This window comes from Phalacrocorax carbo, chromosome 18 (assembly GCF_963921805.1).
Source record: "Phalacrocorax carbo chromosome 18, bPhaCar2.1, whole genome shotgun sequence".
In the NCBI taxonomy this organism is placed as follows: Eukaryota; Metazoa; Chordata; class Aves; order Suliformes; family Phalacrocoracidae; genus Phalacrocorax; species Phalacrocorax carbo.
This window is the reverse complement of record NC_087530.1, coordinates 1371086-1398798: the sequence shown is the minus strand read 5'-3', so window position 1 is coordinate 1398798 and position 27713 is coordinate 1371086. Positions and strand designations below refer to the sequence as shown.

The window sequence follows — 27713 nt, the reverse complement described above, 5'->3', positions numbered from 1 at the left end:
CGGGCTCAAAGAGCAGATTGTGCTGCCCTGGATCAGGCCAGCCATGGTGAGAGCCTGAATAGAATTAACCCTCTGTGAACTAAAACAAAAACATTTGTGTGCCCAGCTGAGATAGAGGTTAATTTAAATCGACAAGCCTCCTCAAGTCCTTAAAAAAAAAAAAAAAAGAAAGTGAAAGAAAGAGTCTGCCTGCAACCTCACTCTCTGTACTGTAAAAATATGTTCTACTTACAGAGCGTGGTCACATTTTAAAATGCACCAACCGAGTATTGAAAAGAGGAGAAACACTGCAACAGAGAAATGGCCAGCGCATCCCAGCTCTTTGCTCTCACTTTCCAGTAATTAAATCCAAAACTCAGCCTTATTCTGGACTGATTTTGTTTCTGCCAAAGACGAGTTCAATCAAAAGAAAACCCTCATTAAAAAAACAGAAATCATCGGTTGCTTTTTTTTCACGTAGGTATAAATCAAGAGCGTGCAGCTGATGAAACCCATCACCCTTCCCTTCCGCGGCCGGGACCCATCACCATTTGCATATCAAAAACTCATCTGCGAAATGCAACTTCTCCCGGAGAGGCCGGGAGCCCCTCTGCCCCCGTTCCTGCCTCTCCTCCTCACCCCAACACCCAGCCCTGCGCCCCAGAGCACCCGCGTCCCGCGGGACCCCGCACCAAGCGCGGGCAGGAGCTGGCCGAGGGACGCTGCGAGATGGTCGCCCCGCTCCATTGTGCGGCACGGGGAGGACGGGCGACAGGGCCTGATCCTTCGCTCCAGCCAGTTGTTGCACAAAGAGTTTGGAACAAAAGCCCACGGCACCAAAATGTGCCCCCGTTAGCCGAAATGGCAGTTTGCAGCTGCTGGAACAGGGACGAGGGGCTCCATCGCGCTACCCACGGTCACGCCGTTTGCAGGCTCCCAGTTTAACCGGCGCTTTCCCAGGTCATCAACTTTCTCTAATCCAACTTAAGAAAAATAAAGCATTTTGCACGGCCCCCTGCTCCAGCACGGCCATACGCTCCGAATTAAAATCTGGTTTAGACTCTGTTTTTTAAAATCGACACGTTACAAATCAGTAAGGTTAAAAACTGACTTGCCTGCCTAAAAACAATTCTCTTGGATCTGCTTAAGCTGTCTAGATGCGCAACGGCTGAGAATGACTCAGAATTAAGAAAATCTACAATTAAAACAGCCACCACAACAAACCCCGGCAGTCCCTGCCTACGAGGAGGCAGGGCCTAGGCACAACTAAAAATAATGACTTTTCAAAACGTGCGTTACCCAAACACGCAATGTGCTGTCCTTAAATATTTCACCCTTATTCCGAAGGAGAGTTTTGCCACTGTCTTCAGTCGTGGGGAGGGGGGGGAAGCTGCAAAATATCTGCGAACTAGTGCTAGTCCCAGGAGAGATGGAGCTGCGTTATCAAGTGCCTACATGACCCCGATACTATCGATAATTAACAATACTAAAAAAAGCTCCTCCAGATGGTCAAAGGGATTAGAAAGTTTAAAATATAAACAAATTAAGCCACAAAACAAACTAATACCCTTTTCTTTTTTTCTTTTTTTTTTTTTTTTAAATTGCACCAGCCGGTTGGCAGCTGAAGGCTGCGGTGCCGGGGCAGCACACCGCAGCTCGGAGCCGCCTTAAAAAAAAAAAATCCAGAGAAAATAAAAATAAAAAAGCCCGCTCTCGGCTGTGTCAGCCCCGCAGCCCCGGCGTGCGGGTCCCGGCCCCCGCACCGCCACCGCCGCTCCCCCCGGGCGCCGGGATGGGGCGGCCCCGGCCCCGGCGGCCGCGGGGGGCGGCGTCCCCGCCCGAACAAAGGCCCCGCGGCCCCGCTCACCTTCCATGCAGGTCGAGTCCCGCTTCATCCCCCCGGCCCGGCCCGGCCCGGCCCGGCGCGGCGCGGCCCGGCGCGGCCCGGCGCTCCTAGGGCCGCCTCATGGCGGCGGCGCGGCGGGGAGCGGGGCCAGCGGCGCGGGCGGGCGGGCAGCCCGGCTGGGCCATCGCCGCCGCCCGCGGGCCGGCCCTATGCTAACGAGCCCTGGTGTCAGCGCCGCCTCCGCCGGGCCGCGGGGAGCCGCCCCGCACCGCCGCCCCGCACCGCCCCGGCCCCGAGCACCGCGCCCCCGGGGCGGGGGGAGGGGGGAGCGGCGGGAAGAGGCACCCCGGGGGTCCCCAGCCCGGCCGCGACTTCGCCTAGTGCCCCCGCTGGCTCCCCGGCACGGGCGGGAGACGTTATAACGCACACGGCGAGAGAAAACCAAGAATTTCTAGCGTGAAAATTATTTCCTCAAACTGATGACACCCGTCAGCCAAAACCTCCGCTTTAATCGTCACCGAAACACAGACTGGGGACGGGCGAGCCGTGCTGTACGACTACGCCAAGGCCGCAGCACCCCACGCATCAACGCCGGCAAGGGAAGGCAGCGTGCGCCCACGAGCCCCCCGCGCCCACGCACCGCAGAGCGCTCCCGCGGCACGGCCGACGCCACGAACGTGGACTGGGACGCCCAGTTCCAGCTGGACCGGGAGCTCACGTGCTGCTGGGGCGGTAGCCACGGGGCGGGGGACCAGAGCCCTCCTCACGGGGGTCTGCACAAACCATCCTGCGGGGACGGGTCGCCGGCCACTGGGTTCCTCACCAGAGGGACACACGCGCTTTGTCTGTGATAATATGGAGATTTCCAGAGGGTGAACGGTCAATGTGGCATGAGCTCACGCTGTATTTTGCAGTCTTCATTCAGAGGAACGCGGTTGTTGCCGGACAAGCAGAAGCACAGCCTGTTCCAGCGTCCCCCTCGGCCATGCCCAACACCGGCGTTCTGGAGCAAAGCTAAAGAAACTGCTGCATGATCCATCTTCTAGCCTCCGAGGCTGCTTATTGGCATAGGCTTGGTTTAGAAAAGTGTTTCCAGCATCAGTTTGTGGTTTTGTCATCAGCCTCACAAAAGCTGACCTGAAGATTAGTACCCAGACTAACATGGAAAACAAACCTGGCTCTGAAAGATAATAGACCTGCTGAGCGCACTGGGAAAGCGGGGTTTCTGCCTTCCACCTGCAGGTACACTCCGCAACCAGCTTTGGAAGCGCCATGGTAGCATGGTAAAATTGGGAAAAAACCAAACCACTGCCTGAAAAACAGCACCAGATCAGGAAATAAAAGCAGGTGTGCCTACCATCAGCAGGGACAGGGGCTCTCCGAGTCCCCGTGAGAGCACGACCCACGGGAGGAGCAGTTTGGCCAACGTTGATGGGGATGAGTGACCTGTGCAGCCCAGTTCTGGTCGCCTGAGCCAAGCGGTGGCCCAAGGACAGTTGTATGTGTGGGGAGACGACGAGCAGGGTAGGACTGGTGCGCTCGCAGCTGGTGATGGACAAGGGCAAAGGTCACTCAAATGATCAGAACTTAACAGTATGACCTATGCCGGCTCGTCAGTGAGCTGGCATTCACTTTCCTAATGGAAATAGTTTCAGCAGCACTTTTGCTAGAATGGAGCTAAAATCACACTGGCTGTAGCTCCCAACAAGAAACCCTGCACTATAATGAAAGACACTACATGATATATTGGGTGTTTCATATTTTCCCAATTTCTCTCTCACATAAGAAAAAAGTCCATGCTGCTCATCCTCCTCGAGGCAGATCATCTCTGCCTCTAACCTTGGCGGCAGTGCAAACTCTCGTAACGATAAATCCGTAACTGATTTAGCTGCCCACCTCAAAACAGGCACCACTGAGGCAGCCCCTGTAAGGGTGAGCTCTCTGTCAGGTACAGGCACGTGTTTCTCTGCAGCAGTGAATGTCATCAAGCTCTTCTGCTCCTTCATCTGCCTCCTGGGTGAACTCAGCTTTGGATGTTGTGCTGTAAACGTGGGATTCCCAATAACCTGTCCCAGTTGTCAGCTGGGTTTGACCAAGCCCAAACCAACGCTCCCCACACCAAGGCATTAAAGGGAATGGCCAAAGACATTTCTGCCAATGCTCAATTCAACCTGTCCCCCAGATGTTGATGCTGACTCTGTTCAAAAGCCACAGCCTGCTTCTGTTCCTCATCCTGAGGACCGCAGGGCTTAACCATGCTCTGAGAAATGGCTGACTTAAAATAAACAAGGTGTAGAGGCAACAGGGGAGGTCATATTTCACTCGATCCCAAGCCTGAAATTTTATTGCTTTCTGGTGACATCCAGCAATGCAAATAACCCCCTGTGCACGCAAGAGCGGAGCTCGGCAGCGTCCTCCTGGCAGCCTGGGCACCCTGCTCCAGCTGACCCCCCTGGGGCAGGGGGGTCCGACCAGACGGCCACAGAGGTCCCAGCCAGCCCCAACCCTTCTATCATTACAACTATTCCTTAATCCTGTTTTTAACCCAGCATTTCTGCAGGAGCAGGTGCATAATGCGGGAGCAAGCTGTCGCAAACCCGTCCCGCGCTGGGCCAGGTCTCCGGTTTGCTTATGCTGTAAATCTGTAAAGTTGCTGTGTCGGTCCTTGACATGCTCTTCGGATTGACCTCTCTTTTTTTCCTTTGGAGGTTACCAAAGCAGGGCTGTGTGAGGAGCTGTTCCCCTGCCCTCGCAGCGCATGGCCAAGGTAAGCCATCCCCTGGCTGTGCTGTTTACACAGCTGTTTGCAATTGTGCCGGCTCCCAAATCTCCGCATTCTTCATCCCATGCGAGCGCTCCGCTCGCTCCCGGCACCCCTCGGAGAAGTGTGACCAGAATGCAGAGTGCTTATTTTGTAACACCGCAGTGTGATGTGGACACAGCGATCTGAAATAAAGCAACTTAATCTCAGGATAACACGCTGACGTGAGGTTGCTCACACAACTGCTGTTGGGACTCAAAACAGAGATACACCAAAAAAAAACCAACCTGCTAATTCAGAAACAACTGCAAGTATAGACAAAACCTGGCTGGGAAAAGGATAATTGGCCAAACAACCCAAATCTTCCAAATTACTTCAAACTCACTTACATTAAATACACATGTCACAGTTTGTCCATAATAAATCCTTGAGGGCAGAAAATAATTGCAGAGATCTGGAACTGTTCTGTAAAATGAGAGGCCAGACTAGGAATGAGTAGAGGGCAGGAAAAGAGACAAGAAAGATTAATTCTGTTGTCTGAACCAAACAGCCTTAAAGCAAGTCTGGTAAAAGGAAAAATAAAGTGGCTGGTTCTTATTTCATCCTGAATCAGCCAGTTCCCGCCCCAAACAGAAAAAGCTGGCGCTCTTGTAAGAGAGAGCTAAAATTTTAGAATAACACCAGTTCATAACAGCAAAAGCCAAAACTGTTGCCAGAAAGTGGACAAGTGACACGGCTGCCTGCAACAGATTTATTGTCCTGACATTATGGCCATAAGGGACGGGCATGGGAAGCAAGAGGAGGGCACAGGAAGATCTCCAGGGTGTGCTGAGCATTGGCTCATCCCGCTACCAACGCGGTCGCTTGTCTGCAAGCGAGGGCAGGAAAACCACTGAGTTTTGCTGCAACTTGTGTGGTACCAGACAAACCAGCCAGGAGACAGCATGGAGAGGACAAGGGGTTATAAACGTGGCGGGAGAACAGGTAAATATGCATAAGGGTTGTGCAACGTTTTAAAAGGCACCCTGTACAAATGCAGGAGTGCTTTGGGAGCTTTTTCTTAGGAACATTTTCCCTACTTGCTTCTGGGAGCGTGTGTGTTTGGCCCGGGCTGCCTGCGGGAAGCGACCCTGCAGGCAGGAGCAGACGGGCGCCGCTGGGTGCTGACCCTCTCCCCGGTGCTCCCTGGGCGCGCGTCATGAGACCGCGATGCCAGAGAGAAGGAATTCGCAAAAGACGTGACTTTCCCAGAAACGCAGAGCCTAACCGGGGTCGTGTGGCAGTGCTGAAACGGTTCAGGCACTGCCAGACCGGGACAGCAACGGTCTATCAGGACACTGTCTGCAGGCACTGTCACTTGCCACAGCCGATCCCCAAAAACTTCCATGAAAACCCCAAATCTGGGCAGAGCCGCGTGGCCCCAGGGCGGGGGCAGCCCTTCCTCGAGCTCTCGCCCTCCCACCCACAGCCACCGTTTCAGAATTCTCCGGGCTCCAGCAAGGCTTTGCCCATTTTCATGACAATCGGGGCTCTGTTGTGTCCACGCAGTTTGAGACATCGGCCCCTTTGTGGCACGAACAAAGTCCGGCCTGCGGACGACAAAACCAAGCCCACCTCGGCACTGAAGGCAACTAAACTGAGCTGCCTCCCCGTAACCAAGCTTGCCAGGGACCAGACTAAAATACTAAAGTGGATTTGATTTAAAGCAACAAGGAGCGCGTAAGGAAATACCAGAGTCCTGGCTTTGTTTTCATTTTACCAACAAACGATCTCTGTTTTGCAGCACCGATGCTCCTGAGCCCGCACGGTTCGGCAGGGGTGGGAACAGCCCCGCGCACGCCTCAGCCAGGGAACGACACCCAGGGCCCTCGCGCCAGAGCCAAGCTGATTTGCAAATGTAGCTGAATACATTTTAAAAACTCAGATTAACGCATCTCGGCAGCCTCGGTACTGCGGACATTACTGCTTTCAGCCACTGCGGAGAGAGAACTGGTTCTGCAGCACACACCTTCCCCCAAAACTCTATTCCCCTCACTCTATGTATACAGATATTTCAGAAACAATAAAAAAATCGGAAATAAAATTGTTTACAGAAGCTACAGAAGGAACTGCAAGAAATTATAATAAACACCTGCCAGGCTTCTGAGAAGTCTTGTGATAGCAGTTTGATAACAGATGCGGGTAATTCCTCCGCTCCCCAGCGCTAAACGCACCGGCAACGTGGTGTTGATAATTCTGGGGAAGGCACTCACTTGGTGTATGTAAAATTAAGCATTTTCCTCCTTCTTACTAGTTTGATAGGTTGTTGTGCGAAACAAATTCTACCAAATTTCCGGTTTTATCTGTTTATTTATATTTTTATCTGCTTGGCCACTGAATTTGCCATCCCAGCCTACTGAATGGCTCGCGAGAAGCGTTTCATTGCATCTTGCTTGATGGGTGACAACCAGTGGAGACCAGCTCTGTATAACAGAGGAAAAGGCAGGGGGGAGGTTAAGGGCTCCTTTCAGAGGTCGCCTTCAGAGGAAAAAGGAAAACAAATGGGATTGTAGGCATGAGAAGTATATGGTTTTACTGCCTTCGTGGGCAAGTACAAGAAAGGAGAATTGCAAAGGGAGAAGCTTTACATTTCTATGAGCAGGCAATCGAGCTCCATTCTAAACCCCTCGCAGAAGGCGCTGCCCTTCCTACGGGATGACTCCGTCCCATTCTGGGAGCTCATCTCCTGTAACTCCCAGTAACCCGAATCGGGTCACGCAGCGTCAGATCATTCCGGAAAACAGGGGGAAGTCCTTGTGCTGGGTCCCCGTTACCAGAAGGAGCCCCACAGCGCCCCGAGCACCCGCCGCTCACCGCAGCGCCTGCGCAGCTCGCGCGACAGCAAGCCCCGGACTGGGTCTGACCCGAGCACCCTCCTCCTCGTGTCCTTCTGCAGTCAGCTGTTTCTCCCATGGGGCCAACATTCAGGCGCAGAATCCCCCGAGCCAACACCGGGTGCAGCAGTGGGGCTTCGTCCCGGCACATCCCACCTCCAGAACTTGTGCGCTCCATCAACACCAGCGTGTGCACAAATGAGCAGAAATCTCTTCGGCCAAACCTGAAATGGGTCTGTGCCTGGGCAGAAAGTGCAAATTTAGCGGGATGTAGGAACAGAGAACAGGCATGTAGGGCAGAAGGCAGAGAGCAGCTCCTGGATTTGAAGAGGCAGGAAAAGTTTTATGCATTTAAGTGGCAAACTGAAAAGCTAAAAGATTATTTTAGGCCTGGCTTACATAAACTGCAGTCGTACCAAGAACACTGCCTGCTGCTGTTGCTGGTATTTTTAATAATAATAACAACAGACCAACAGTTTGTTATTAGAACTATTGTTATTATTATCGTTCTGGGCATTATTTCCAAATAGGCAGCAACAACTGCTGGTACCCCCAGAAAAAACCAGAACAGTGAGAGCACATTTCCGCAAATTTCAGGTCACGTAGCAAAACAGAGAGGAGAAAAACTTCAGAACTAAAGCTGCAGATTCTGTACCTGCATCAAACACATTGTTATGACTGCAATTGATAATTAGCTAATTGCTAATTATTCGGAGGATAGGACAAATCCTGTTTGTGAACAAACGGCCTGCTCTGTGCCTGTTTTACATCGGTGGGACGTGGCGGAGGGCACGGGGAGGTGGCACAGCACAGAGACCAGCGCAGAGAGGGGAGTCGGAAGGCGGGCGCGACGTGAAAGCAGTGCTGAGCAGAAAGGCACGAGCATCACTGGTAAGCAGGGCTATCGCCAAGCAAAGATAAATGCATGTTTTCTGCCGAAAGAGAGAAAACGCTGACAGCTTCTAATCCTTGGGATTTACAGCAAGTCTGAAAAATGTACTACCCTGAAGCATTTCTGTGCACCCAAGTGAGATGGGGCGCCAAGCCCGCCGGCCCCTCGGCAGCACCCTGGAGGGCACATCCCACACCACGCACCCATGCCGAGATGCTCAACCCGCTCCATGTCCACCGCCAGCCTTCCACGCGCTGTTCTACAACGCCACATCATTTACGGGCCACGTTTTCCTTCCGCTACCTCGCACCAGCCCCATGGCCGGAGCAGGGCCCGGGTTTCCAGGCGGACGGCTGGACAGGAGAGGGCAGCATCCGACAGACAGACCGGCCCCGCCAGCGCGTTGGCGTCACCCCAAGGAGCACAGCAGTCCCAATTTCACAGTACAGACAGCGATACAGCAGCCGCATCATCTGCACTGTGCCATCATCATCAACTTTAAAGCTGAGTACTATATAGATATAAACCAAGATTTAAAAATCAGCTTTTGCTGTCCTCAGAAGCAGAAACCTATTAGCTCTGGTCTAAGCTCTGGAGGTGAGAGCCCCCCCAGCCACCTGCACTGCCATCAAACAGCAGCTCTGCAATACATTCCCTATAGATGATTGAGACATAAATGAGTCCCACTAGTGGGCTGGTTGGCCCTTCGGTTTTGTTTTTACTGCGATTAACTTTTCTGTTATTAGGATTAGCTATTTAAAATGTCCTTTTTTTTTTTTTTGCCAATCTTCTTTGAATATTATATTTAACTTGTTGAAGTTGTAATACGATTTTCTTGTTTTACAAGAAAAGAAAAATCTGAATAGAAATGTCCTGCCAGAATTTACAAGAATGGGAATAAAAGTATGGAGGAACTGTCTGGTATACCCTGACAATACTCTCAGACTTCCCTTTTGTTCCCAGATAACTGGCCAAGAATACATCCATTCAGAAAACAGCATATTCCACCGAAAAAAAGAACATCATCAGAACTCCCAGATTCTGTTTTTAGCTCTGCCAACACCTCCTCAGCTTGCAGACTGAATGATTTACCACGTTTAACGTATCTCACCTTACCCATCTATAAATCACAATTACTTCTTGAGATTATGTCATGTCTAAATGGAATTGCAAAATTTCGAAATCCATGGAAAATATATTCATTAGAAATGCAAGGACAATTGAGGAAAGAGGAGATGACACGGGACTCAAAAAAACCCTTGTGTAAACACACCTTCCTTTCCCGAGGGACTCAAAGCAGTAAGGCAAGACAACCAGCACAGCAGAGGTGGCACGGTGATACACCTGGCACTGTGTCACTGGGGTCAGGGGTCAATGCCAAGCCTAGCTGCCTACGAGCACGATTTTTCAGGGGCTCTGAATCCCCTGAAATTCATAATGTTTAGCTATGATCTGTTAAGCATCCAGCTCAAAGCTTTGTTGGTGGCTCCTTAGGAAAGAGCCTTTCACTATTTTAGGTTTCTACTATTGCAGGTGTTTGAAAAATGTTCCCATAAACTACACAGGTTGTTCTGCCTGCTAAGTCGAACCCTTACGTGCGCAGCAGGCAGCGTGATTTCAACACGACACCACAGAGGAGGACAGTGCTCGGGAAATCCAAATCTTTTTATTCTGTCCAGTCCTTTGGAGCAGTCTGGAAATCCCGGGCACTCCTGCATAGCAACTAATCTTGCTCTCACTTCTGACAGGGCAAGAGCTGGGTCCTGAAAAAATAACTGTTATCACCCTGTCTTCTGCTAAATCTGATCCTAGTCGTTTCCTTCTCATAAATTAAATTCTCAATTTTCACGTTATCTAAACCAGCAGGTCCTAGCCCCCAAATACCACCCACCCCTGAGAGCACGAGGTCCCAAATTAAGATGTACACGACTGCAAGTAACAGCCAATTTTACTAGAATAACACCGGGGGAAAAAAATCTTCCATCCTCCTCTCCATTTGTGAAGCTACACAGGGCAAACTATTCATATGCTTATTACTGACAGATAGCGAGGCTGCGGCAGAGTGGGGACGGCTTCTTCGGGTGTAAAGACTGAATCGAACACGCAGTTTTTAAGACAATTAGATTTTCAAAGAAACTACACTAAACATTTCTTTCATGTGTAATCAAATTATGTTAAAGCAAACCTCATAATTTAAACCATTCCATTGGTCAGCTCCTGTTTGTTTTCCCTGCACCCTCATTTTTGCTCCAGATCTGTCACATTACATTAACACCTTTCCTACTCACTGCCTACAGAAATAACAGCCTTCGACATGCCTGCACAATCCATTTGTCCTGCTCTAATTACTTTTTGACATAGCCTCTTTTGCTGTTATCTTGCCTTTTCTGACCTCTGTCTGTATTAAAGCCATTTAAAACAATCTTTAAACTCGGTATCTATTGTGATGCGCCTTATATGATACTACTGGAGTATCAGGCAGCAACATTTTGTAAATCAAATATTTAAATCTATGGTAATAAGAGCATGTACCTGAGGAGGAAAGCTACTACATACTGGTAACAGCTACAATAGGCTGTTCGTAACATGAGTCCCCGGGACTGCAGCACATTTTCAGGATGAAATTCCTGTAGTCATGAAACTGTTCTACATAACGAGGTAGCTCAAAGATAAAGGGTGTCTTCTGTGTACTAAGGAACTTCCCTTAATTTCACAAATGGGGAGGAAAGCAGGAGAAACTGGGAAAAGTGGTCGTCTTGCACAAAGCCCACCCCAACAACCACCAAAGAAATTGAGTAGACGGGGACAGACTGGGCAGGGTGCCCCAACAATGGCAGTTCAGAAGGAACCATGACAAATCACACTCTTCTCCAAACCCAGAGAAGAAACCAAGAATCTCTAATCCCAATATCCCACTGTTTTCTTCAAGGCCATTCAAAAAACGTGCCCTCATTTTCTCTTGTGGCTGATTCACGGAAGATGAGCCTCTAATTACCAGCTACTTCCCTGGCCGAAGCAGCAGAGGATCTGCTCTGTGCCCAGTATCTGCTTCGGTGTCAAGAACATATTCCCCGTGGTGGAACTAATTTTTTGGATATCATGGCAAACCCTATATACATACATCTCACGATACAGTCTAACTACACCTTCACATGCTATTTTCCACATGATCCAGCCTCATGCTAACTTAATTGGTGGCTAGTCAATATTTTACTCGCATTGGAAGATACTTCACAAACCTACATTCGCTCTGGTTCATTTACAGGGTAATTATCCAGTTCACACAAAGTCTGGTCTTCCAGATCCAACCCGTACAGATCCAAGCACAGCTCTGCTGGGAAAGCATAGCTCTATATTTTGTCTTCCAGATGACAGCACTATAAAACCGACGGGGGACAAAACCAGAGTCAATTAAAATACATTAAATGTAATGTAACAATGCTATGATTTGTCATAGCCAGCCAAGAGGTTTTCTTTCTCTGAATTCCTTTAACTTTGTCCTCAGGACATTAAGAGCCCATGCATGCTGTGGAATGCTCTTCCCACGATGCTTCCCTACCCGCATTTTTATTTTCCCCTTTTTCTTCCCTGTCAGCAGCCCTGACCGCAAAAGCCTGTCTCATTAAGGCATCTAAACATAGAAGGAACCCACGGATCCAGGACCAGACCAGTCTGCTATTGGTCTGCTCATAACATCCCTTTGCCGTAGAGCTCTTGAATCCTCATGTGCCGCTGGAGGTCACCACCAGCGGACGCGGCCGGACGGAGCGGAGGTGGGCAGGACTGAGCAGCTCTGCCTTTGTGAGCTCGTGGTGACGGGAGGGCAGAGGCTGGGCACAGACCAGGTACTCCAGGCTTGATTTCTGCAAGATTCAGAAATACACTTTTTTGCTGGGATCATTTTTTGGATTGCAAAGTGATTATTTTCCTCCTTCCTCATTTTTTTTCACATCTATTTCACCATTTTTTTTTAATACAGCTGCTTGAGCAGACCTGGGGATGCCAATGACCCAAACAATAATAACTACCAATTATCGTGACCTCACTCACATTTGTATTAATAGCGTATCTAAAATCAATGCGCTGTTCCCGTGGTGCTTCCATAAAGAAGGTAACATGAACATGAACAGGGCTGTGCGGGGTCAGCCTGCGCCAGCTCCCAGCAAGCCCCGACCTGGTCTCAGACAGCGGCCAGTGCAGGTGCAGAGGAAACAACACATTACAAATACCAAAATGAATCCTTTTTTTCTCATTTTAGCTTCTTTTCCTTAAGTAAAATTTACATTTATTTTACAGAAAGGTGTTTAAACATAAAATAATCCTCTATGTCCAATCCTTTTGGGCCACCCCCAGTGCTCTCCCGAGTCCCCTCAGAGAAACACAGTGCGGGCAGTGAAGCCAGCCAAATGGCTACTCTCTACACAGTTTGTCACTGTGAGGAGGGTTTCTTGGCCTTTACATTTCTTCTCAAAACAACCACAGATGTTTTGGGGGCACCTGTGAATTCAGGGTGCGTAAAAGTGGTTTATATTTTTAATTTGCCATTTTTCACTGGATGTCATACACAGTACCCTGAATTCCCACAACTACTGACAACATTCTTCCATTATCGTTCTTTTTTTGATTTTGTTTTTTATATGTCTGTGATTCACCCCTGAAGATGGCTGTAACATCACTACTGCCGCAGAATTCAGTATTATGGCCTGGAAGCGCCAAGCAGGTCTGCAGAGTAGAAGCTGCACCAACAGAAGACAGCAGCGGCGGCTACAGCTTAAAGGCAACAAGTAGCATAAAATGCGCTGGAACAAATCCACATCCTTGCAATTTGTAAATACAAGTTATCCAGCAAATTGTGTCTAGAGCACCCATGGTTAATTGGCTGATTTCTTACAGTCTAGGCAGAGGTTTATCTTGAGAGCTCAGGGCATTTTAAGCCTACCCAGGTACCACTTTATACACCCCTGGATCCTGATGAAAACTGAAGGTGGATTGCTGGGGGAATAGATTCCAGAGGTAAGAAATGAAACCATCCTAAATGAAGTGCCCTCGAAGAGGTAGAGGTGCTCACAGAGAGCTGTTGCTGCTTCCCCACTGATTTCAAACGGAAAGAAAATAACCCGAGACTGGCATTTGCCATCAGGTTCTGCAGGATTCGGGACAAAGTCCATAAAGGCTCAGCCAACTTTTCAAAGTCCTACATTTCCTTCCACCAGGTCCCAAAGTGATGTGGAAACCGTCCTGAACTGGGAAAGCAGGAGTCTGAGATGATGCTGTGCTGGAAAACAGCAGATGGAACGGCTTTTTAGTAATACTGAGCTTGCATGACATTCAATAGCAGGAGCAGGTTAATGCCTAGTTAATCACTGAAACAGCGTGTGTCTACAGGACCGAAAGCAACAGTTCACCAGACCTGGAAGCAAGACCATAGAGGCTTCCAGCTTTCACGCCTTGCAGGTGAAGAGGCTCCAAGTTCCTCTGTATGGCTGGCAAAGAACAGCATCGCTTCCAGCAGCCGGCTCAAAGCAGCTGCCGGGCAGAAGTCAGGGACCTTAATTCCTTGTGCAGCAACATCGTACTGGGAGGATACCCAGGTCAGGACAGCGATTACTTCTTAACAGACGCCTCTGAATTACCCACTGAAGGAATCCACCTTTCTCCGTGACTGCCCGGGGACGATGGCCCTGGAATTAGGGGGGTTGGTTTCCCCTCATTAAGCGTGTCCTGAGCTGTGCTCTGTTGGAGCAACTGTCCCCTTTATGGCTAGCGCTGCAAACTCAAGGGAAACACTCAAACTCATGGAACCCGCCGCCACTACCCTGGTTTTACTAGCTTTGCTGCGTTGGGAATGTGAAAATGGCAGATTACCTAAAACAAACAAACTCTCCCCGTTCCTCTCGGGGGGCTGAGGAGCGGGTGCACCCGAGGCACAGCTGCGGCAGCGTGTCTGCGTGTGCTGCGGCAGGACAGACAGACAAAAGTGCCCTTCTGCGGCTGCCTTCCGCCTCGCCAGCTGAAATCCAGCCGGCCTCGCTGGCTGCCGATGATTTCCATAAATACTCCCACAATGCAGCGCACCCGGGTTTAGCCGGAGGGATCCTCTCCAACGCGAGGTGAAGAAATGGGAGATGATTTTAGAGGAAACATGTAAGATTCAGGTTTGAAATTAAAATTATCTGCGCAGACAACAGTTCCTGGATTTCAGCATTAAGTTTTTGAAATCCCAATTGTATTATATTTTCACATTGCTTATTTAAAGTAAGCCTATTTGGGTTTTAGAAGTTAAAACCAAAAATCTGCATTAGTGTGTTTATCATATGTCTTGAAAACGAGGCAGATGATAAAAAAACTCCCAGCGCTTACTACCAGGCATCTTATCAGCAGAGAAGACGGGCCTATTTGTGCTGTGTTGTGATGACTTGGCAGCGCACGTACTACAGAAAACAGTCTTTGCTACTCACAAGAGACACTCTCTGCACGCTCAGACGCAGGTATCTGAGCACAGCAAGGGTGCCATGCCGTGTGTTAGAACAGGCTAAATCACATCTAGCAAGTTCCTACCCCAGATTTAGCAGACTACGCTTGCACTATATTTATGTGAGCAAATGTAAGGTGTTAGATAAGGGCTGCACCGGAATTAAAACACGGTCAATATTAGGTTAAATCAAGAGTTAGGTTTATATAGTTCTATAGATACCGATGCCACTTAACAAAACAGAATAGAAATATCCACAGGACAGCGACCCTCTTATTTAAAGCAAAAAAAAGACATCCATCTTTTCCCGTGTGAACGGTCATCCCGGATATAAGCCTTGCCAAAACCTAACTGCATTATTGCTTATTATTTGTAACAAAATATAAACATCGTCCTCATGCCCTCAGACAGCAATGACAGAGGAATCCCTACACCCACACCGTAACATACACTATCGGGTAGCATACAAAGCACCCTGATCTAGTCTCATCCACCCACTAAATTGCTCCAAACTTTTCCTTGCACATATTATCTGAAAGTCCAGGGAGAAGCTGCTTTATGCAATGGCAATATAGCGAGTGCAGGGTGACAGTCTAACATGGTGTCCTGCTGAGATCCAAGAATAGCAATGCCTTAAAAGGCAGCGATGTTGAGATCACAAGGAAAAGAGAATTAGGGCACAGCTGTGGAGTTCTGTAGGCTAAAACATAGACTCAATATGTCAGAGAAAATTAAATCACAGAGCTACATGTAATTTCCAGTCTCATTTATAACTTAGCTGTAGCTGTGCAGAATTTGTACTTAGGTCATACGTGTGAGCCGCCTGGTTTCTGCACACAGAAATAAAAAATTAATTTAAAAAGAAAAAACAAAGGAGTTATATGCAAACAACGGCACCAACACCCGTGTTTCAAATGATGTTTAGATGCTATTGCAGCTCAAACACAGTTTTATAGGCAGTCTTCTCTCCAGCTCTTGAGGACAAACAGAAAGCCACAGCACCGCTTGTGAAACGAGCAGAGCTCACAGCTTTACCTGCAGTACCAACCGAACTAAAACTAAACCAACACACAAACGTATCTGAAAAGAAGGTACCAAATCTGGTAACAAACTTTTGCATAGGCTTCTTCCCCCTTGAAGAAGTGACGTTCTCACATTTTTCGGAACAGTATCCACATATAAATTTGCCGGTATTTCTTTATGCTTGAAGCCCGGTACTAGTTTCCCCTCTAAAAGCATTCGATACCCCCAGAATACAGTCCGTTCTCCTCTGCCAATACCTACTGTTGCAACCTGCGTCCAACTAATTAATTCTGCGCGACGCCAGGGCCTGTAGCCGTCAGCAGAGAGCTGTGCGGGGCCGGGAGGCCGCACGCCTTCTCCCGTGCCTTCTGCCCAGCTCCAGACAAACCTCCGGAGGGCACCACCACGGAGGTAACCGCAGAGAGCTGTTAGGGGGTAGGAACTGTGGATTCAGGGGGACCCCGTGGGTGAAAAGCCGGCCCTAGGCAGAGCAGGCCAGCCCCTCCCGGCTGCACGCCATCCGCCCAGGGAGCAGCTGAGCGCAGCCTCACCCAGCACCAGTGGCCGGCTTTACCTGACAAGACGACTTAAATTATCTCTTTGAAAGGCTCTGAAGGCCAGGGACTGATAAGAGAGAAGATGGAGGAGAAAAAGAAGGCGGCAACAAGGGAGCAAGAGACTGACTGGGATGAGGCATATATGGCGGGCTTTCCTAAATAACTGCTGCTCAAGCAGTAACGTGGTACGGATCAGCAAGAAAACAAGAGGTGGGAAGCTGCACGTAATTACGACTTTGTTTAGCTAAGTGTATTTCCTGTGGCGCTTACAAAACACGACTGCATGCAAAGCATGCAGATTTGCTGATATCGGCTATCCTTTGCCCCTGAAGAGGTAAATTATACATCTGATTTGTATACAAAGTTGAAAAACTGTTAACGGTTCTGCTTGAGCTGCAGTCAGAGCTGTGGACCAACAACCTAGAGGAGCCAATTCCTACGAAGGGGTAATATATGGAGAGATTTTACAAAGCGTAGGGAGTTCAGCAGCCAACAGATGGGGAGAGGTTAAAACAAGGCAGCGAGGGACCCGCACGGGCAGCCCCGCGAGCGCCCAGCCGGGGGACAGGGTGCAGTGGGATGTGACCTGTCGACCCAGAGTTTCAGAGCAGCGCACGTGTGGCATTGCTCGGGGAAAGGAGGAACGTGCCGTTACAGCCATCACATGGGGAACGAGATAACCAAGAGTGCAGGGGATGAGCACGAGCCGCGTGTGAATTCAGCTTGCAGTGAGGAAGGTGGGAAGGCTGTTCTGGAAGCTGCTAATATCAGGAGGAGTTAATAAGGCAGTCCGCGAGCACAGGTACCGCACGCAGGGGTACACGCGCACACCCCGATTTAATTAATAGAGAAAATGCCAAATGTTTGAGATTCGTTGTTTTTCCTAAGCAGAACTCTGTAGTACCTACTTTAAAGCACAGCCTCGTTCATACATATGCAATGTTTTTCACAAATACTGCACGTGGTGCAGAAAACAATCCCGTAAATGAGGATGCAAAATGAGGTCACTCATTCTCTCAGAATATCTTTGGAGCGAAGGCTCAGCGCAGGCTCACGCGCTATCGCCGTCCGCGGTCCTTGCGGTGATCCTCCTCGCGTGGCGGGAGCCGTCAGCCCTCCGCGGTGGGTTTGCGGCGCGCGGCTGCTCCCAGCGCCGCTCGCCCTGACCCATTTTTCCTGCAGTATTTCTGCATAGCGACAGAGGTCCTAGCAGGACAAGTGTCACCTCCCAGCCCGCGGGATTCTCCATTTCCTACTGCTTCGACTGGCAGAATGCGTTCAGCATTTACATGCAGGCACACACAAGCATGGCATTACGCATAAATGTATGTAAGAACGCATAAATCCCAGGAACTGAAGGAATTGGAAAAACAACAACAAAAAATCCCGTTCTCATTTGCAGAGCATTCCTCTGAAGTGGACACAGGGCTATGGGAGCGGCTGGATGAATACCCAGCCGATGGATCCTCCTCACTGCTCGGAGGAAGCCTGGCTCTCCCCTTCTGCCTAAAGCTCTATTAAAGGGACTTTGCTCGTTTCTCTCCAGCTGGTTTCAGCATCTCTGTTACCCCGAATCAACCCTGCCCTTCGACTTCGACCAGAAGAAATACTAATGCACCGAGCCAAACAGAAAATTATTATTCCTTCATCACACCTAGGCAAAGCTCTGAGGCTGCGAGGAAACGCACCTTCCCACCCCAAGCCGGGCACTTACTGTCCTGCTTCCTATTCACCCAGCCCCTGCAGAATTACAGTGTATCGGCTGCAGATGCACTTGTAGTTCTGATCTCATCTCTTTTTCTTTTTTTTCTTTTTTTTAGGTGAAGCATCTATATTTCTTCTGTTCTGAAATTTTGTGCTGAAACTATAACAAGCCAAAAATCTCTTCAATGGGAAATTTCACAAACAGAGGATTATGACTTCAGCTACAGAATAAGCAGCAGGAGCAGATGGAACTCTTCAGAAACAATGATTCCATTTTCATGCAAATTTCCTTAGTAGTTAAAAAAAGACGAAGAAGAAAAAAAACCCACCAAGATATCAGAATGGTTTCTAAATGGAAGGTTTTTGAATGATGCTAAAAGCGAAGGGCCGGTAGCTCTCCACAGTCCCAAGCGTTTTAGCAGCAGCCAGGGGGAAAAAAAAGCACGACAAACTAAAACCAGACTCTGTACCTCCTCAGAGTGGTGATAAGAAAAATGGAAAATGGAGTGAAAGTATATTTTAGTTTTTATGGTTTTCAACCTCATCCTTGGCTTTGTGATAATGCATACTTCAGAGCTAATTCTTACGCTCTTTAAGAGCACAGACTTCATTCACGAAGCAGCATGACAAAAATTCTTTATCCACTTGATGACTACAGAAGGTGACAGCCACCGAGAAAAAGACAGCCACAGGGACACTGTCAGAGTGCTAACCTGCAGCGTGCCTCTCTCTGAGTACAAGTGCTCCCCTGATTACAAGAATACAGACATGCATTTTTCATAGCTGAAATGTGGAAACAGAGCCAATTCTTTTGTTATTAATACTGGCAGCATACCCTAAAAAACAAATACATGCACAGAGTTAGCAGACCCCATTTCTGGCTCTTCCGCTGACTTGTTACTTAGTTTTGGTCTTACGCCTTCATTTTTCCCCTCCTGTTTATGCCTCGAGTGAGAGAATTCAAGCGACGCCCTAACTCGGTGTTGTGAGCATGACTGCCTTTGCCCAACACGTAGCGTTAAGTGTCTCTGTGCCATCCTATGGCGTAAAGCACTGTGCTGTTTTGTACAGAGAACGCATTCGAATGGGAATAAAACGGGAATACTTTGGAAGGCCCACGTAATTCCACCTTACAGGCTACTTTTTTAAACACAGGTTTTAAAGCAGAGAGAAAACCACATGCATGGAAAAGCAAGCACGAAATCCAGCGCTGTTTGTCACCGCTTGCCCCCTGCGTGATGAACCAGGGAAATGCTGCAGCCAAGCCTCTCGCCGCGCGGCGTGCGGGCGCCAGCAGCGAGCTGCTGCCACCCGACAGCCGGGCAGCTCCGGCCCCGGCGCCCACGGGGCCGCCAGCGGCGGGGAAGGCCACGGGGACAATTCCTTCAGGCTGCCCACCCAAAGCCAACGTCCTCCCGGCGCGGTCTTTCCCCGATCCTGAAGTTTTGTAGTGAGTCTTCATAAATTTCTGTCACTTCTGTCAAACAATTTCTATCCTCTCCCTCATTTTCATGTGGATTTTTTTTTAAGTTAATTTTCTCCTTCCTTTTTCATGCAAAAGAGATACAAAGTTAGCTTTAAATAAGACTGTAAAGAGTGTTGAAGTAGAGGTCTCTGAACCATGTGTTCAATACCAAGAATACTTCTGTTTCAATCCCATTCTACCTACGCTTATCCCTTTCATCACGTCACTGGCCGAATCTTTTCACTTTGAATTTGCTCTCAAACTGAATCTCCTTCCTTCCTCATCAAGTTAGATGGATTTAAGTAATGAAAGCTACCGAAAGGACCGCTTGCATACAAAATAGCTCCAAAAAATGGGCTCAACAAGGTTTATTTTCAAGCTTTTCCTTCCTTACTTCTTAGCAGAAGGATGTACAAGTAGGAACGATTTCCTCAGTTAATCCCTCTTTGACCCGAATTAACTTTTTCCAAACTATTTTCTTAAATAATTTGTCTTACAATCTTGCCTGAATGAACCCAACAATAGACACGTTTCAATTACCCAAGGAGAGGAAGAGGGACAGCAACGGGGAGGGACGGGAGATGACCTAGCCGGTCTGACCAGCGCGGTGCCACGTAGCGGGTCGGCGAAGAGGCCGAGTCGTGCAGCGCAGGACTCCAGGCTCCTCTGTCAGAGCCAGGATCTGCTCACTCGGTCGCAATGGTTTTTGGGTTTGCACGACTTAATTCACACTCTTCAGAAATGAGGGCCAAGGAAAAATAATGACCAGGAACTTGCACCACGCTACCGAAAGGGAGGCGCTTCCACTCCGTACTGAGCAGCAGTAACTCAGGCTTAGCACAGCCCTCGACCACAGGAACTGTTTTAGAGTGAAAAGAAGTTCTGGCCTTCATGCTGAAGGCTGCTGTAACATTTTAATAAAATGCACTCAGTCAATGAACGGACAGTAAAACATCGTATCATCATGAATTTATCTGAAGGGGTCTCTATCAGTTAAGCCCCATTGCCTTCTCTTCACCCCACTGTCAAACCACATCTCTGCTAAGAGCAGACTTCCCGGTTTCTAAATATTGCCACTGCTGCATCTCTCACGTACGCTTCACCCACTAGCAAAGCTGGCGTCCATGCGGACGACGACCGCAGCAAGCCGGTCTTGCCCTTTTCCCGATGCCGCTGCGGTGACGGGGCAGCTGCCGGTCATCAGAAGCGCAGCCAGGAAAGCGATGGTCGCCGCCGCCGCAGTGTCCCCCGAACAGTCACAAATCCTACGCTCAGATTAACGCTCTTCACATATACCACTGCTCTGTAGCTACAATGAAGTGATACAGGGGAAGAAAAAGTCAAGCATCTATCATTTAAGCCCTCACTTAGCTTGCTGGGCTTTAAGGGGTCAAGAGCAACGAGCCACATCTGACCCAGATGCTTGCCTGCCTGAGTCAGGGTTATTGGACCTGAGCAAACTTACTGGAAGATTCTTCCTTCCTCCTTCCCCTGTTTTGTCACAGTTTTCTCCAGGACGGGAACCACGAGAAAGACTCAAGAATAACTGGGAGAAGCACAAGGGGGTACCGGCACTGCCTTTCTTTTAGATGCCTCAACAGATCTTTGTTGCTTTTTCCTTTTGGCTTGGGTAAATTTTATGCAGCAAAACATAACACAAGAATTGATTACAGAATTGTGAAGTGGCTTAAAGTGGGGTCAAACCCCCACCTCCTCCTGCCAGCCCCATCCCAACTGAGAGGGTCCTGCAGGGCCCAGCTCCTGCTTTGCAGGACGTCCTCGGCTGCGGGGCCCCGGCCTGGGGAACTTGCTCTCCACAACTCCAGCAGTTCATTTCCCAAGGGGAAACAGTGTTTTCCATAGATTTAGTGAAACGCTGTTCTGCTTCGGTAATCGTGACGTACATGCAACGGAACGGGACCTCGTGTTTTGAGAACGAGAGCAATATAATTAGGACGGGCCTCCAAACATTCAAGCGACTTAACGCCTTGAAGATCACCTCTGACACGGGAGGCAGCAAGAGGGGTCTGGAGACTGGGGTGTGGTTATGTTTATGTACTATGCCAAAACACTCTTCCTTTTTCTAGACCCTGACATTTCGTATTTCAGGGCTTTCATATTATTTCTGCAAATCTTAAAACGGGTTTACCAAAGGACTTATGACTCTTAGTTACTGAAGTTTTAAAATTATCACAATCTTCTGTTGGGCAGACAGCAGTAAGTAACTGCTAATTCAGGATTTCTAATGTCCCGAGAGCACTGGCCTGGAATCCAGTCTAGGCTATACACCTGAATGTTTCTTTCAAGAAAATTCACCCCGTTTGTTTGGTTTTTTAAAGCAAGCCTGCGTTAGCAGAAAACACAAGGATATTACATTAAAAGATTTCATTACTCTGGCACCATATGGGGCCTGGGAAGTACAGTAGGTCTACAAAGCCACGCACAGGAGTCTGTAAAAGCTCCTAGAGTTTGGTAACCATTCAGATGGCTCGTAAAGACCGCACTACCCTCACAGACACCCTTGCAGTTTAATTTTTTTATTTTGCATCAGTAGGATCAAAGATATTGCCTGCTTTTCAGGCTGTGTGGCTCATAGCTGACCGCGCAGAAGCACATTCATACCCCAGTATGCAAAAGAACACGTATTTTAACGATAGCATCGACTACATTTTAGAAGAATCATCAAGTGACTCAAGAAGTGAAAGATAATATTTGAAAGAGGAGACAGAAAGGAAGCTGTCTGGAAGCTGGAGAAGTTACTAGAATGGTTATTGGGGGCAGAATGGACAGCAGATATGAGCTATCTCCTTCACACTCACGACAAGGAGGTGGGAACCTCTTGATCCACATCAATAGCAGCTGCGTGACACTGATACGAGCCCGGGTCACCATCAAAGCAGCATATTAGCCTTTTTTTTTTTTCCCCCAGATTGCTTCCTTTTGGATGAGTTCCATGTAACTGTCCTTTGTTTTTTCATTTCGTTTTCATTTTCCATTTATGCATTCATCCAGCCCTTGAGGGTGGATTCTATAGAACTCCATGCCAAGAATGCCCAAAAGGGACCTCTGCCCCACCCCTCCGCTCCTCTGGGCCCCAGGAGGGGCTCCCCATGCACACAGCACGGCGTGTCCGAACGTGCTCAGCAAACCCCGGTTCTACCAGACCAACAAAAGGGCACGGACCGCGTTACGGCTGCGGCACCTCCCTTTCCATCAGCCACCTGCAGCCGCACCAGCGCGTCCTGGCTGCCTCGGGGAGCCGGGACCGTCGAACTACCAAAGCAGAGGAACCCGCAGTCGGCAGCGAGTTACCGTAGTCGTTATTAAAAGCATTTTAACAGCAGCAAAACGCAGAGAGAGAACGGCCAGGTAGTGACAGAGAGAGAGAACTTTTCCTGTGGTGCGGGTTGGAAGGGACCTTCAGGAATTGTCTGGTCCAACCTCCACTCCGAGGAGGGTGTCCAGCACTTTGGTCTCCCTGTGTCAAAATGTCCTCAGAGAAGAAAGAAAGGTTGGCCAGTGAAAACAAGTGGAGAAAAGAAGACTAAAAGGACTGGAAAAGAATGAGAAGGGAAAAGGGAGCAAGTACGTGGATTTCTGCCCGCTTATCCCCACGGTCGTGAGCTCCCACTGAAAACACTTTACAAAACCCAAAGTTAGCGCATCCTCGTCACGCAATTCCGTATTCCAGAGACATCCTTGTGTCTTGCTTTGCTGTCCCAGCACAGGCACAGGTTACTGACAAGTCCGCAGGAACAGCTTTGAGTTTTGTTACCCTAAAACCACCCAAACTAGCAAGTCAGTGGCATTGATTTATCATCAGGTGGTCTCATTTGAGAGCATGCTTAAAGGCATTTTCTTGCTGTCCTGCAATAAAAACGGCAATAGGTGTTCCCGCCGTGCTCTGGCAGCAGTGCTGTCACCAACAGGGACGCTTGCGGAGCAGACGGAGGGTTGCCTCAATGCTACCCTCGATGCTACGTGTGGTGCAGAGACGGCTCTACCGAGAAGCGGGGCGGGAGGTGTCCCACCACCCTCGACCAGACAATCCCGGAGAGGTTTTCCAGCCGTCTGCAGGGTACTTTAGGAGCGCTGGAACCTCACCGCGACACATTAATGCCTTTAAGTACAAATACGAAGTCGACTGGCACTAATCAGACCAGGGCTGGGTTGGCGTGCTGGACAGAGGCCGCGGCAGGCCCCACCGCCGTGACCCCGTTTCCTGGTGGCCCAGAAAGGCCAAGACTAAATCCCCGGGCTGGGGAAGGCTGGCGGGAGCGGGCCCCGCCGTGGCTGCGGGCCGGGGTCGCGCCCTCCGGGCGGGCTCCGGGCCGGGGGCGGCGGCCCCCCGACGGGCAGGGGCAGGGGCAGGGGCAAGGGCCCGGCGGCCCGGCGCGCTGCTGAGCTGGCGGCGGGCGCGGCGCGGGGGAGCGAGGCGCTTCCCGGGGCCGGCGCGGGGGGCTCGGTGCGGGGTGTTTTCACCCCCATTGTGCGGCGGGGATAGGAGATCGATCCCCAGCCGGTGCCGCGGGCCGTGCGGGAGCGGGGCGGCGGCGCAGCGGGGGGAGGCAGGTGCCGGCCCGGGGGCGGTGCCGGTGCCGGGCCCCGCCGCCACCCAAACAAGCGGCCCCGCGCCCCGGCCTGCGCCCCGGCGGCGGCGGCGGGGGGGGGGGGGGGGGCCGGACGGACCCTCCGGTGCGCGGGCGCGGCCCAATCAGGAGGCGACCCCGCGCCGGGAGAGCGAATCGGCGCCGCCGCGACGCGCACATGACCGGCTGCGCCCCTGCCCGTCATCTGGGCCCTATATAGCGGGGCGGGGGGCGGCCGGCGGGCTGCGCGGCCGGCGGGGGGAGCGGCGGGGCCCCGCCAGCGCCGCCGCCTTCCCGCGCCGGGGCCGGGCCTCTGGGCGGCGGCGGCGGCCCGGCCCGCCTCCCGCAACTTTCCGGGTTTTTTTTTTTTGTTTGGTTTTATTTTTTTGGTGGTTTTTTTGGGGGGGGAAGAGGGACCCGCGCGCGGAGCCGTCGCCGGGAGCGCCGCCCCGCCAGGTAAGGCTCGATGGCCATCAGCCGCCGGTCGGGGCTGCCGCCGCCGGGGGGGGGCGGGGGCCGCCCTGCCTCCCCGCGTGCTGTCAGGGCATTTTTCTTTCTTTCTCTCTCTCTCTCTTTCTTTCCCCGGTCTCATTTCTGCACGTGCTCCTTTGTTCTCCGAACACAAGCGCTTTTTCTTTTTTTTTCTTTCAAATATATATATTTATATACGCGCACATCTGCTAGCGCCGCGCAGCTGGCGGGAGCGGCCGCCCGCGGCTGCGGGGGCCGCCGGGTGTGTGCGTGCGTGCGCGGGCAGGCGGCGGTTCCCCCCCGGCCCCCGGAGAAGAAGGAGAAACTCGAGCGATCCCCCCCCTCCGCCCCCGGGGGCTGGAAGTTGCTCCCGGGCCGGGCCGGTAACCAGACACGCGTGTCGCCCGGGGGCTGGCGGGGAGGAACTGAGCCAGACGGGGACACAAAGGCGGGGGGGCAGCCCCAGACGAGCCGTCCCCGCCCGGCGGCGGCGGCAGCGCCCGGCACGGCCGAGCCCCGCGGGGGCGGACGGGGGGGGCCGGAGGGAGGGGGGGTTGCCCCGGAGGAGGGGGGTGCCCCCGTCCCGTCGCCCCCTTCCCCCCCCCCCCCCCGCTTTTGTCTGGCTCCGCCGCCCCGGTCCCCCACCGTCCCGTCCCGTGTCCCCCCTCCCGGCGGCACCTGCGGGTCATATCGCGACCGGCGACTGCTCCGCGACAGTTGTCGTGGGCTGGGGCGGGGTGGGAGCGCGCCGGGGCCGCCGGGTTCAGCTCTGCGCCCGGGCGGGCAGAGCTTTGTAAGGTCTCGCCTCCACGAAGCCGTGCATCAGCCTTGTTTCACCTCGCGTTAATTACCGAAACCCTTAATCAAAAAAAAACAAACCCCAAAAAAAGTAGAAGGCACCCCGATTTGCGGAATCCCTCCAGTGCCTGCTCAAACTATCGCACCAGAAAGGCTTCTTATCATAACTTACTCTAAAAGCAATTTTAACGTATTTGCTCCCCAAACCCTCCGCCGTTACTAAGAGTGACGCCTGCGGTGGGTTCTGCGCGCAATAAAGGACTCGGTCGGGACAGAACCCACCACATTGGTGAGTCTGAGAAAATAATTTTCATAAAACTTTCCCTATCGGCTCCTCAGCAAAACCGACTGGTGTTTAAACTACAAGTAGAATTCCTCAACAAGTTTGGAAAGTTGAGAAGGGGACGATTGACCCTCCTCGTTTTGTCCAGGAATGCGAGATAGCATATTTTTAAAGTTAATAAGTATTAAAAGCCACGCGGAGCTCGGAACGCGCCTCCACCGCCGGCGCTTGGCGCAGCCCCGCCAGCCAGCGACGCGTTCGCAGCCTCCACGCAGAGCAGAGGTTATTCACATGGCTGTTCGAGAAACTCCATTCATATATCCGACTACCTGGATTTGAATAGAAACCAGACAGCAATTCTTTCGTCCCAGCCACTATTCGCCCCGCTGGACAATAGAGATTTGTTAGCACACAGGCACAAGCCCTGGGACACAAAGCTGGAGGCAGCAGAGATAGGGGGCTTCAGTGCACAGGAAATTACAGCTTTTGATGCACTGTTGGCAGGTCTGCCGGTTCAGAAAAGCTACATGACTGTGCCATGTTTTAAGAGCTCCTTACTGCCATTTTTAACCACCTAGAATGTCATAAAAGCTTTATTGTCACAGTACATAAAATCATGAAGTCCATATGGTTACTTTTCAGCTGCGGTCGCTGCCCCGTGTCTGGAAGGCAGAAGCATGATCTGGCTGGAGATTTTAATTCACGGGGGGGATGGGGATGGGGGGGGCATTAAAAGAATTTTGAGGGCAGAAAACCTCAAAGTGTTTGTTAAAAGCAGAGACTCGTTACTGAGGCAGCTGATCTCTAGCATGAGATGTGGTGGTGGTGGAATGGACTTCATTTTAACAGCGGCTGTAAGGGGATGAGGCTGGACAGCTGATTTCATCATGAAAAGGCCAGTAGATTTATTCCCTGCATCTCCTGTATCAGTTGCGTAGGAGGGCATTATTCAGTTGTGTCAACTTGGCAAATACCAAAATAAATAAGAAAAACAAAACGTTCAGTGTCTGGTACCTCCTATTTCCCTGGCTTTCCCCCAGTCCAGAGTTAAAATGAGAACCCCTCAGAGACTGGGCTTTAATCTGCTGATTGGAGCCAATGAGCAGAAATTATCAAGATTAGAAAACCAACCAGCGGGTTTTATTAGATGAAAAGCCTGCCCCTGACGGCGCACGGCCCCTCAGCTGAGCGGCGGAAGTCGGTTCAGTCCTCGCCCGAATGGCAGGAAGGTTTGGGCTGTTCCTCCTCATTTTCCCTATTTTTCCACAAGTCTCACCTGCCTTAACCGACTTAGCACCAGATAAAATACCCAGTCCATCTGGACACCAAGGCTCCTAAAATTTGCACAGGCATGCAGCGTTAGAGAGCAGCCAGGAGCATCTCTGCGCATCACGTGCACAGCAGGAATGACTTGGCTCTCTTCTTCACCCAGGAAAAACAATGAAATTGAGTTGTAAGATTAATACATTGCAGTTGTGAAATGTGTGTTTTTGTTATGAACTGGGGAAATACAAAGTATCAAAAAGTACAGAAAACAAAGGTTGGGCTGTTTGCTGCTCTGTACGCATATTTTGTCAAGGCAATCCTTGTGACCTCAGGAAAAGGGGAAGAATTTTAAAGTGAGGAAAACAGGCCCATCTTTCAAGGCACGTGGGAGATACCCAGGGAGCCGTGCTGATGCTCTGCACCAGCCCATGAGGCAGACGATGGACTTGCTTCCATCACCCCTTTGAGCAACATAGTGGGGGGAAAAAAAGACTAGATGACTAAAACAACGCAATTTTTTTTGGGGGGGGAAGTGAATTCCCCTCTGAGGTGCTACTTGTGAGATTAACAAAAGATTAACAAAACATTTGTATACGTGAGGGGCCAGCTCATATAATTTTCAGCTGCTATTTCAGAACATTAGAAATACAAATGTGAATGTAAATAGTTTTCACAGGAGTCAGGTCTGTCTGAATAATTATATAATTTCCTTGAATTCTCTTCCTGATGTAGTA

The 27713-nt window shown here is 50.5% G+C and overlaps 1 protein-coding gene across 4 annotated transcripts in view; it reads right to left on the bottom strand.

Annotated features, from left to right (window-relative positions):
* Positions 1 to 27713, bottom strand: part of NR6A1 (nuclear receptor subfamily 6 group A member 1) — a 101453-nt gene that overhangs the window by 33790 nt on the left and 39950 nt on the right. Inside the window, exon 1 of one of the 4 annotated variants that reach the window (XM_064468933.1) lies at positions 1847 to 2023. The exons of the other annotated variants lie outside the window; for them this stretch is intronic. Coding sequence (XP_064325003.1) covers positions 1847 to 1874 — 28 coding nt within the window. The 5' untranslated portion in view covers positions 1875 to 2023. Of the gene's footprint in view, positions 1 to 1846; positions 2024 to 27713 lie in introns of those variants that run through there. 4 annotated transcript variants of the gene reach the window in all.